This window comes from Alexandromys fortis, unplaced genomic scaffold (assembly GCF_014885135.2).
Source record: "Alexandromys fortis isolate MF-2015 unplaced genomic scaffold, M_Fortis_MF-2015_v1.1 scaffold_4, whole genome shotgun sequence".
Lineage (NCBI taxonomy): Eukaryota > Metazoa > Chordata > Mammalia > Rodentia > Cricetidae > Alexandromys > Alexandromys fortis.
In genome coordinates this window covers 1,069,388-1,081,791 of record NW_026067944.1, presented here as the reverse complement: position 1 = coordinate 1,081,791, position 12,404 = coordinate 1,069,388, and the positions used below count along the sequence as shown (strand labels likewise).

The following is a 12,404-nucleotide window of genomic DNA, read 5'->3' as shown; positions in this document are numbered from 1 at the left end:
TGAGGTACTGAGCCCCACAACTAAGTATAGCTGTAAAAATATGCATTAAGTTATAAGAACTAATTAGGAACAAACCTAAGCTAAGGTCGAGGTTTCATAATTAATAAATAAGTCTCAATGTCATTATTTGTTACCCTTCTAGATATAGGTGATGTCTGACAATAAATTAAAAAAATGCTGTCCCATCGTAAGAAACAAGATGGATCAATGTGAAAATGGGGGGACAAGATTTCACATGTAGCTCAAGCTATCCTGGAACTATGTAGTCCAAGACGGCCTCAAGCTTACAATTCTCCCACCTCATTAGTCGCAAGCCTCCACAATCAGCCCACACATAGTTTGCAGTGCTAAAATGAAGCATATTACCCACACACTTTGATACCTACACCCTAAAATAATTCTACTTTATTTTAGATTCAGAAGATTTTAATTAAGTTGTTTAAAATTCAAAAAACAAATCTGTCAAATCATTTTTAAGAAACGACTAATAAGGGACTGGAGAGATGGCTCAAACGTTAAGAGCACCGGCAGCATGTTCTTCCAGAGGTCCTGAGTTCAATTCCCAGAAATCACATGGTGGCTCACAACCATGTAATGAGATCTGGTGCCCTCTTCTGACTTGCAGGCAGAACACTGAATACAAAATAAATAAAGATAAATAGTAGATAGATCAATAGATATTTAGGTAGACAGAACAGACAGGAAAATAAATAAATGAACAAACAAATGATTTTTTAAAATAAAAAGAAACAAATGACTAATAACTAACATAGCTCAGTCAGTAAAATGCTTAAGAACCTGAATTTGATCACTTTAACAAAAATACTAAAACAAGCAGTGTAGTGTACATTTGTAACCCTAGAGTAAGAGACATAGGGACAAGAAGATCCCAATAGAGCCTGGGTTGCCAGCTTGGCCTACTTCACAAGCTCCAAGCCAGTACAAAATCCCTGCCTTTTTTTTTTTAAGGTACTTGATAAGCTTGTCCTCTTCGCCACACTGTGCACACAAGCATAAATACATACATACACGCGCGCGCGCGCGCGCGCGCGCACACACACACACACACACACACACACACGTCTTTAGTTAACAGGCAAATGGGATAGAAAGATAGCCAACCTCCTTTAACTTCAAGTTCCACCCACATCCCATAATAATCTTTACTGTCCCTCACCACACATTAAAAATATAAATATTAAAGGAATAGTTTTCTTCATAAAACAAAAGAACATAGCATACTATCTAATATTTGAGTAGATAAAATAATGTGACACTTTCTGGTAAAGAACTGCGGGTGGTGGTGGCTGAGAAATGGCTCAGAGGTTAAGAACACTGGCAGCTCTTCTGGAGGTGCTGAGTTCAATTCCCAGCAACCACATGATGGCTCACAACCATCTGTAATGAGATCTGGCGCCCTCTTCTGGTGTGTGTGAAGACAGGTCACTCATATACACAAATTTAAAAAATAAAAAGAACAAGGTTTCAGAGGTTTTAGTTTTCTTCTTGGAAGAACAAGGCTTCAAGGGTAGACAGTGGTGTTTTCTTCTTGCTCACACTTACCCCTTCACTACCCTCCACCCTCTCAGTGGATCTCACCCTCCTTCCTCTAATGACCCTCTTGCCACTCTCTCAATTGGTCCTCCTCTAACCACCTCAAAGACCCTGCACCCCCAATCAAGGCCTTACAGATGAAATCACCAATGTTCTAAAAGACAGACTCAGAGGGTCAAAGGCAGATGTGGCACCTCACCTCTAGGGCACCTCTGGTATACAACATTGATCTCACTGACAGCATGGCAGAGGCTGCCAGTATCAAATGAACCTGAATTCAAGACAACCAAAGAGAATTGCACCATAGCCTCCTCTGAGTCGAAAGCTGTGACTAACCTTTAAAATGTGCCCCCCACCAACAGATTCAGTTCTGGGTCTTGCACCCTTTGTTGATGAGCCTGTCTTTTCCTCATTCTATGCTCTGACACCTTTATCAAAACCTGTATGGCTGGGGCTGCGTCAGCTTGCTTCTCTGTTCTATTCCACTGGTCTTTCTGCATGCTTTTGGGGCTAGTACCATGCTAGTTTTGCCACTATGCTCTGCTAAATTTGAAATCAAGTACTGTGATAGCCTCCAGCACTGCATTTTCTCCATAGGATGTTTTAGCTGTAGAAGGTTCTTCATGCTTCCATATTATAAACTCTAGAATTTATTTTTCGGTGAAGAATGCTTCTATACTTTTTATGAGAATGCATCCAATCTGTAGATAAATGATATGCTTTGTTTACAAGAAAGAGCTAAGTAGCAATATGTTTCTCTACAAGTACAGAAGTTTAATGCATTAATAATCTTTTATTTACTATAACAAACACATTAAATTATTTACAACTCAAATAGAAAACATGTGTCAACAAAAAAAGCATTTAGCAACAACAGTCAACCTGAATTCACAAATCCAACCCACCATGAATTAAAAATATCAGCGATAATAGTGGGACCCCATGTCCACTTCTTCCTCTCAGTGCTGGGACCACACCTGTGAAGGCCTAGTGTCCATACTGTCACTCTCTAAGTTCATATATGAATCAGTCCTGTTGTGCCTGGAAGATATTGTTTCCTTGAAGTCATGTATCACCTCTAATTTTTATGTCTCTTCTTCTATATTGATCCCCGAGTCTTATGGGAAGGAGTGTGACAACAACATCCTTTAGGACTGAGTACTCTAAAGTCTCTCACTCCTTGTACATTGTCCAATTGTGGGTCTCACTGTTAATTCCCATCTACTGCAGCAAGAAGCTTACCTGATGTAGCCTGAGTGAGGCACTGATCTATGGATACAGTATTATGTCATTACGAGTCATTTTATTACTATGTTCCTTCAACAGAATAACTGCAGGTTTTCCACTAGATCTAATTTCAGGTTCTTGGCCACGTGAGTAGTGTCCGGTATGAGTTCCACCTCACAAAGTGGGCCTTAAATCCAATTAACAAAGAAAGGTGACTGGCTATCCCATAACAACTATACCACTATTGTACCAGTGTATCTTGCAGGCAGGTAGGTGTCTGTTGTATGTCTCAGAGTTTGTAGCTAGGTGAAACTGATCCTCCAGGAGGATTCAGAGTCCTTTCCAACACCATAAACACTAGTAGGAGTGAAGCTCAATTTCCCCATGTTCAATGACTTAAATAAGTGGTGCCTTCAACAATAGGGCCTTACTGTCAGACTGTGGAGAGCAACCAATAGCCTTGGCAAATCCCTGTGATGCTTTGTGTGTTAGGAGTGAAGTGGCATGTTCCATGGAACCTCTGGTCAAAAACAAGAAGGTATTTGCAACTGATACCCACTAGCAAAGAAAAAATCAGTTTTCTCCAATGATGTGTCACAGAGTATACTAACCACACACATGCCAAACTGTGGCTGAGCAACACAGAATAAACTCCCTGATTTTGTTGTTGTTGTTGTTGTTGTTGTTGTTGTTTGCTTTTGTGGAAGTTTTGTTTCATTTTCTTTGTTTGGGCATTTTTTGTCTTCCTGGTGCTCTGTTTCAATTTTTGTTTTTGTGGTTTTGAATGGTTTTTTTTTTTCTGGTTTTGTTTTGAAAAAGAGAAAGAACACAAAGTTGGGTGGGGAGGAAGGTGGGAAGATTCTGGGAGGAGTTTGGGAAGGGGAAAAACGTGATATCAAAATATATTGTATGAAAAGACGTTTTCACCCAGGTGCTGGTGGTGCATTTCTCTGATCCCAGCACTTGGGAGGCAGAGGCAAGCAGATCTTTGTGAATTCAAAGCCAACCTGGTCTACAGAGTGAATTCTAGGACAGTCAGGGCTGTTTCACACAGAAACTCTGTCTCGGGGGAAGGGGAGGGACGACAAATAAACAACACACAGAGAAAGAGAGAGAAAGAAAAAGAAAAAAAAAAGTTTTAATTTTATGCTTCCTGAATGCGAATATCACGTGATCAAACAAACATGTCACACTCCTGCTACCATGATGGACTGTACTTTAAACCCTAAGTCAGAATAAGGCCTTCCTCGAGGTTCAACTCCAAGCCAGGGACTTCTGCAGGAGGGGATCCAGACAGAAACAGGGCAAAGCCAGCAACCTGGGCCAAAGTAGACCTGAGACAGCAAACTGCAAGTGAGCAGAGCAAGGCACAGGAGCAGGGAGTTATCTCCAGGAACACTGAGTAACCTATGGGGTAACTAGAACTGTGACACTGACTGTACCATGAGGATCAACCATCTGAGCTTTGGATTCACTGGCACCTAGAAGATTATTCAACAGAATCTCAGACAGCCCCAACCACACCTATTAGAGAAAAAGATGAATAGAAAAGGTAAGATCACATGCTACACCACAAAGAGCAACACCAGTAAAACCTAAAGACCCTACAACAGCAAGACCTGAACAACCAAATATGGATGATCAGAAGAAAATGACCTAAAAAATAACTTCAAGTGAATGTTTGAAATAAAGATGAAATGAGAAATTCCCTTAAAGAAACTGAGGAAAAGACAAATAAAAAACTGGAAGATATCAGCAAATCACTTTAAAGAAAACCAAGAAAAAGAAATCAAAGATATAAAAGACATTATTTAGAACTTGAAAGCGGAAATAGAAGCAATAAAGAAAATGCAAGCCAAAAGAATTATAGAAACAGAAATCACAAGAAAAAGATCAGGAACCAAAAACGCAAGCATGAACAGCAGGAGACAAGAGATGGAAGAGAGAAGCACAAACACTGAAGATACAATAGAGGAAACAGACTCATCAGTTAAAGAAAACATTAAATCTAACAAAAGCTTAACCCAAAATATCCGGAAAATATGGGATACCATTAAAAGGCCAAATCTTAGAATAACAGGTATAGAAGAAGTTCAACTCAAAGGCACAAAAAATTTATTTAACAAAATCATAGAAGAAAACTTTCCCTACCTAAAGAAAGATATGCCTATGAAGATATAAGAAGCTTAAAGAACACTAAATAGACTGGATCCAAAAAAAAGTCCTATCGCCACATAATAATCAAAACACTAAATATACAGAGTAAAGAAAGAATATTAAGAGCTGCAAAGGAAAAAGGCCAAGTAACATATAAAGGTAGACCTTCAGAATTACACCTGACTCCTCATTGGAGACAATGAAAGCCAGAAGCTCATGGTCAATTATTATGCAGACATTAAGAGACCACTGATGCCGCCCAGACTACTATACCCAGCAAAACTGTCAATCACCATAGGAGGACAAACCAAGATATTCCATGACAAATCTAGACCTCACCAATACCTAACCACACACCCAGCCCTACGCAAAATACTAGAAGGAAACCTGTTGAAATAGGAGCGGCGGCGGGGTTGCGTCCCCAACACCCCGGCCGCTTGGCTAGCTCATGCCCGAAATAACAACACACAAACTGTATTCATTTAAGAACTGCTTGGCCCATGAACTCTAACCCTTACAGGCTAATTCTCGCACCTGGACTAGCCCATTTTCTAATGATGTGTGTAAGCACCCCAAGGTGCGCTTACCGGGAAGAGTCTAGCCTCCGTCCATCTTGGTGTCTCTGCTCCAGCAGAGCTGTCTGGTCTCTTCGGGAGCAGAGCAGAGTCTGACCTCATTTCCTCTTCCGCCCAGAATTCTATTCTGTTTACTCCTCCCATCTATGTTCCAAGCCATGAGGCCAAGCAGCTGGTTTATTATAACTTAACCAATGAAATCAACAGATTGATATATGACACTCCCACATCAGAAACCTCCAACCCAAGGAAGATAGATAGCTACACCAACAAAAACACACACAATTGATGGTCTCATAACAGCAAATCCCAAAGAAGAAAAAAACGCACAAATTAACATCACCAACGATGAAAACTAAATTAACAGGAGATAGCAATCACTGGTCATTAATATCCCTAAATGTAAATGAATTCAACTCACCCATAAAAAGTCACAGGCTAACAGACTGAATATGAAAACAGAATCCATCCTTCTGCATACAAGAAATGCATCTCAACCTCAAAGACAGACATTGCTTCAGTGTAAAGGGTTTGGAAAAAATATACAATCAAATGGACCTAAGAAATAAGCTGGTGTAGCTATCTTGATATCTAACAAAATAGACTTCAAACTAAAATCAATCAAAAGAGACAAAGGAGGACATTTCATATTAGTCACAGGAAAATTCCATCAAGAGGAAATCTCAATACTGAACATCTATGCCCCAAATACAAGGGCACCTTCATATGTAAAAGAAACACTTCTAAAGCTTAAATCATACATTAAACCCCACACACTAATACTGGGAGACTTCAACACTCCCATCTCACCACCGGACAGGTTAATCAGAAAAAAAAAAAATGAACAGAGATATAAGGGAACTAAGATGTTATGACTCAAATGGACTTAATATCTATAAAATATTCCATCCAAACAGAAAAGAATATACCTTCTTCTCAGCACCTCATGGAACCTTCTCAAAAATTGACCACATACTTGGTAACAAAACAAACCTCAACAAATAAAAAAAAAAAAATTGGAATAACCCAATGTACCTTATCAGATCACCATGGTATAAAACTAGAAATCAACAGAAATACTAATTCCAGAAAACCCACAAACACATGGAAATTAAACAATGCTCATCTGAATCAGCAGAGGGTCAAGGAAGAAATAAAGGGAGAAATTAAAGACTTCCTAAAATTCAATGACAATGACCACACAACATACCCAAATTTATGGGAAACAATGAAAGCAGTGTTAAGAGGCAAGTTCATAGCACTAAATCACTACATAAAGAAGCTGGAAAAAATCCCACACTAGTGAATTAACAGAACATTTGAAAACTTTAGAACAAAAAGAAGCAAACTCACCTAAGAGAACTAGATGGCAGGAAATAAAGTGAGAGTTGAAATCAACAAAGAAAACAATACAAATAATCAAAGAGACAAAGAGCTGGTTCTTTGAGAAAAATCAACAAAATGGACAAACCTTTATCCAAACTAACCAAAAGGCAGAGAGAGAATATCCACATTAACAAAATCAGAAATGAAAAGAGGGATACAACAGACACAGAGGAAATACAGAAATCATCAGGCCATATTTTGAAAACCTGTACTCCACAGAATTAGAAAACTTGAAGGAAATGGACAACTTTCTGGATAAATATCGCTTAACCAAAATTAAATCAAGACCAGATAAGCAAATTAAATAGACCTATAACTACTGAAGAAATAGAAACAGTCATCAAACATCTCCCATCCAAAAAAAAAAAAGCCTAGCACCAGATGGTTTCAGCTCAGAATTCTACTAGACTTTCAAAGAAAAACAAATACCAATACTCCTCAAATTATTCCACACAATAGAAACAGAAGCAACATTGCCAAACTCTTTTTATGAGGCTACAATTACCCTGATACACAAACCACACAAAGACATTACTAAGAAAGAGAATTACAAACCAATATCACTCATGAACAGATGCAAAAATACTAAATAAAATACTGGCAAATCAAATCCATCAGAGCAATCATCCACCATAATCAACTTGGCTTCATTTCAGAGATGCAGGGATGGTCCAAAATACGAAAATCTGTCAACATAATCAACCATATAAACAAACTGAAATATAAAAACCACCATGATTTTCTCAATAAATGCTGAAAAAGCTTTCGACAAAATACAACATCCCTTCATGATAAAGGTCTTGGAGAGAGCAGGGTTACAAGGAACATACCTAAACACAATCAAGGCAATATACAGTAAGCCAACAGCCAACATCAAACTAAATGGAGAGAAACTCCCAGTGATTCCACTGAAATCAGGAACAAGACAAGGTTGTCCACTCTCTCCATATCTATTCAATATAGTTCTTGAGGTCCTAGCTAGAGCAATAAGACACACACAAAAAAAAAAAAAAAAAGATCAAGAAGATACAAATTGGAAAAGAAGAAGTCAAACTCTCACTGTTTGCTGATGATTTGATAGTTTACATAAATGATCCCAAAAATTCTACCAAGGAACTTCTACAACTCATAAACACTTTCAGCAATGTATCAGGATACAAGATTAACTCAAAAAAAAAAAAATCAGTAGCCCTCCTGAACACAGATAATAAAAGGGCTGGGGAAGAAATCTGCAAATCAACACCCTTCACAATAGCCAGAAATAGCATAAAATATCTCGGAGTAACCCTAACCAAACAAGTGGAAGACTTATATGACAAAAACTTTAAATCTTTGAAGAAATAAATGAAGACATCAGAAACTGGAAAGATCTCCCATGCTCTTGGGTAGGCAGAATTAACATAGTAAAAATGTCAATTTTACCAAAAGCCATCTACAGATTCAACACAATGCCCAGCAAAATCCCAGCAAAATTCTTCAAAGACCTCGAATGAACGGCACTCTACTTCATACAGAAAAGCAAAAAACCCAGGATAGCCAAAACAATCCTGAGCAATAAGAGAACTTCTGGAGGCATCACAATCCCTGACTTCAACTCTACTACAGAGCTGCAGTACTGAAAACAGCCTGGTATTGGCATAAGAACAGACAGGAGGTCCAATGGAACTGAATAGAAGACTCGGATATCAATCCACACACCTACAAAACTGATTTTTGACAAAGAAGCAAAAAATATCAAATGGAAAAAAGAAAGCATATTTAACAAATGCTTCTGGCATAACTGGATATCAACATGTAGAAGAATGAAAATAGACCCATATCTATCACCATGCACAAAACTCAAATCCAAATGGATCAAAGACCTCACCATAAAGCCAGCCACACTGAACCTTAGAGAAGAGAAAGTATATACCCAAAGGATGCTCAATCGTGCCACAAGGACATGTGCTCAACTATTTTCAGAGCAGCTTTGTTTGTCATAGCCAGAACCTGGAAACAACCTAAATGCCCCACGATTGAAGAATGGATGAGGAAAATGTGGTACATTTACACAATGGAGTACTACACAGCAGAAAAAAATAACGAAAACTTGAATTTTGCAGGAAAAGGGATGGAGCTAGAAAACATTATTTTGAGTGAGGTAACCCAGACATAGAAAGACAATTATCACATGCACTCACTCATACATGGTTTTTAAACATAAAGCAAGGAAAACCAGCCCATGAGTCACAATCCCAGAGAACTTAGACAACAATGAGGACACTAAGAAAGACTTACATATATCTAATCGACATAGGAAGTAGAAAGTAGAAAAAGACAAGATCTTCTGAGTAAACTGGGAGCATGGGTACCTTGGGGGAGGGTTGAGGTGGGGAGGGGAGAGGCAGGAAGGGGAGCAGAGAAAAATGTAGAGCTCAATAAATATCAAAAAAAAAAAAAGAATAAGGCCTTCCTCAAAAGAATTATTTTTTAATTATATTATGTTGCTGAGCTGTAGTGGCACGCACCTTTAGTAACAGTACTTCAGAGGTAGGAGACAGATCTCTGAGTTCAAGGCCAGCCCAGTCTACAGAATGAGTTCCAGGAGAGTCAGGGTTACACAGAGAAACCCTGCCTCAAAAAAACAAAAATAAAAAGGAAAGAAAAACCATTGAATTCTTTGCCTGGCAGCGATGCTGCACAACTTTAACTACACTGCTTGGAGGGCAGAAACAGGACGATCTCTGTGAATTTAAGGCCAGGCTAGTCTACAGACAAAGTTCCAGGGCAGTCAGGGCTATACAGAGACAGTAACAAGAAGCCCCCTAGGGCTGGCAGCTCAATCTGAGTAACCAACCAGTGAGTTCCACATTCAGTGAGCAACCCTGTCTCAAAAAGCAATGAACTGTCTAAGGAAGAGACAACGACATCTGACCTCCACACACTTGTACACCCAGACAAAATCCACCCCTTGTGCACACACAGGAAAAGTGCAAAACACTAAATGTTGGCGGAGGCTGCTGGTTCATTTCCCAGCTGTCCAGACCTGAAATAAGCACAAAACTGCATTAACTAAAACACTGCTTGGTCTATTAGCTTATGCATATTTCTAGCAAGCTCTTATATCTTAAATTAACCCATTTCTATTAGAGCTCGGCATCTATCTACCTACGTGGCTTCTCTTCAATTCCACCTACTGTCTCCTCCTCTATATCTGCTTGGAATTTCCACCTTGCCCTATTCTGCACTGCAACACGTCCAAAGCAGCTTCTTTATTAACCAATGGTATTCATAGCACGCAGAGGGGAATCCCACATCAACTAAATATAGTTTATTATTATATTATTTAAGGGGAGAAAGAGATTTGTATTTTGAGTATATTCACATCTGTGTTTGCAACAGGTAACAATGGCTACCCTTTTGAGTTAGGCACATATGCCCTTTTCAGAGCAAAAACAAACAAACAAAAAAAAAAAAAACTAGCCAAAACAAAACACTATTTTCAGCTGGGTATGGTGACACATGCCTGAAATCCCAGCACTTGGGGAGGCTGAGGCAGGAGGATAGAAAATGCAGAGTCAGCCTCATGAATACACTAAGTCCAAGACAGTGGACTGCATGACAGCATCTCTTTAAAAGTTTAACAAAGTTTATAAAGTGCTTGTTCAAGACTGAGTTGGCTCATGCCAACTCCTTTCTGCTGGTAGCAGCAACTACTCATCCACTTCAAGATTTGCCTCTGCCAAACTTGCTGTGTTAGTAATATCTTATTTAAGAATTCTGAAGCATGGGGGCTGGAGAGATGGCTCAGTGGTTAAGAGCATTGCCTGCTCTTCCAAAGGTCCTGAGTTCAATTCCCGGCAACCACATGGTGGCTCACAACCATCTGTAATGAGGTCTGGTGCCCTCTTCTGGCCTGCAGGCATACATGTAGAAAGAATATTGTATACATAATAAATAAATAAATAAATAATTTGTTTAAAAAAAAGAATTCTGAAGCATAATACAATTTCAATTTTAACTTTCTAAATGACTACATTATCAAGAGCATATCGATGCTACGCAGTGGGAGCACATGATTTTAGGAAGACAGAGGCAGGCAGAACTCTGAGTTTGAGACAAGCCTGGTCTACAGAGCTAGATCCAGGACAGCCATGGTTACACAGAGAAACCTTATCTCAAAAGAAAACAAAAACAAAACAAGGATAGATCTAAGTGAAAATAGATTAAAATACATCGTATTTTGTGAGAGCAACTCTTCTGTTTGTCACATAAAAAATTACAGTGTAAATTACTCATAGACCCCTATAATGGAGTAAACCATTAAGATCACTAACTCTCAGGTTGAATGTATAGAATTTCAACATCATGTTACTAAGACAGGATTCTAATCAAAGAAAAAGAATGGCGTTAGCTGTCTTCCCTCTGGAAAGTCTCACAACACAGACACACACATACACACACACCACGAAATCAACAGCTCTATTGCTACAAACAATAATTAAACAATTTGGGCGAAAATGCATTTTTCACAGACCCAAACGTAATTTATCAACTGAACTCCTAAGTCATTCTCATTCTGTGTCACCGGTGGGAAGGAAAAAAAGATAGTTCAACAAAGAGAAGGCACCAAGGGACGGGCCCCTGGCAACTCCACACCATATGGCAAGGCAAGCCTCCCATCAGACAGTTATCACTCGATGGCTGATTGATGTCAATGCTTATTAGACAGGCTCTCGGGCCCCCTGCCCCAAAGCGAAGGAAATCTGTTGTCTGCGATGCTTTTCATCTAGGAAACTTGATGGTCCTTCCTAGGAAACTAGTTTTTGTCTACCGGGTTTGGAACCTCAAACTCCCCGTGGCCCGGCACTGCAGGGCAGGCGTCCCGCAGCTGGCCTCGCCCCTTGCTCCCACGCGCGTTGGCCCGGCCCGATGACCCGGCTTACCGGTCGGCGCGCTGTCCAGGATGCGCAGGTCGTAGGCCCCGGAGCAGCGGTAGTTGGCGGCCGTGCCGTTGTCCCACACCACCACGACCTCCTCCGGGCTCTCGAAGCTCCGCACAGTGCCCACATGGCCCTCGCCGCCGTCCTGCTTGCCCCACTTCCAGTCTGGGCCGCGCACTACGCGGGCGCCGACCCCCTCCACCATCACCCGGTTGTTGCGGGAGTTACTCATCGGGGCCCGGGCTGTGGGCGCCGCCGCCGGCGGGGGAGCCGTGAGGGTGCCGGGCCCGGGCCGCACTCTGGGCGCCGGCGGGGGCAGCAGCGAGCCCCGCGGCCCGTGAGGCCGACGCAAAGGCGGGGCGGCACGGTCCCCGAAGAACCCTTCGCCCGGGCCGGGCCGTCGCGGCCCCCGCTCCCACTGGAGTCCCGCCCGCGACGGCTCGCAGGCGGCGGCTTGCAGGCCGAGGGCGGGCGGCCGCGGGCGGGGGCTCTGCCGCTTGCCCCGGGCTCCCCGGCCGGGCTACAGCGTCGGCCGCCAGCAAACCTCGCTCTCCCCCGGCCGGGAGCGCGGAGGGCCGGGGAA

The 12,404-nt window shown here is 41.2% G+C and overlaps 1 protein-coding gene across 1 annotated transcript in view; it reads right to left on the bottom strand.

The window, feature by feature from the left end:
- Mib1 (MIB E3 ubiquitin protein ligase 1) overlaps positions 1-12,189 on the bottom strand; it is a 105,835-nt gene extending 93,646 nt beyond the window's left edge. The window contains exon 1 of the mRNA XM_050149066.1: positions 11,825-12,189. Within this exon, the coding sequence (XP_050005023.1) occupies positions 11,825-12,053 (229 nt within the window). The 5' untranslated portion in view covers positions 12,054-12,189. The remainder of the gene's footprint in view (positions 1-11,824) is intronic.
- Between the last annotated feature and the right edge of the window lie 215 nt (positions 12,190-12,404).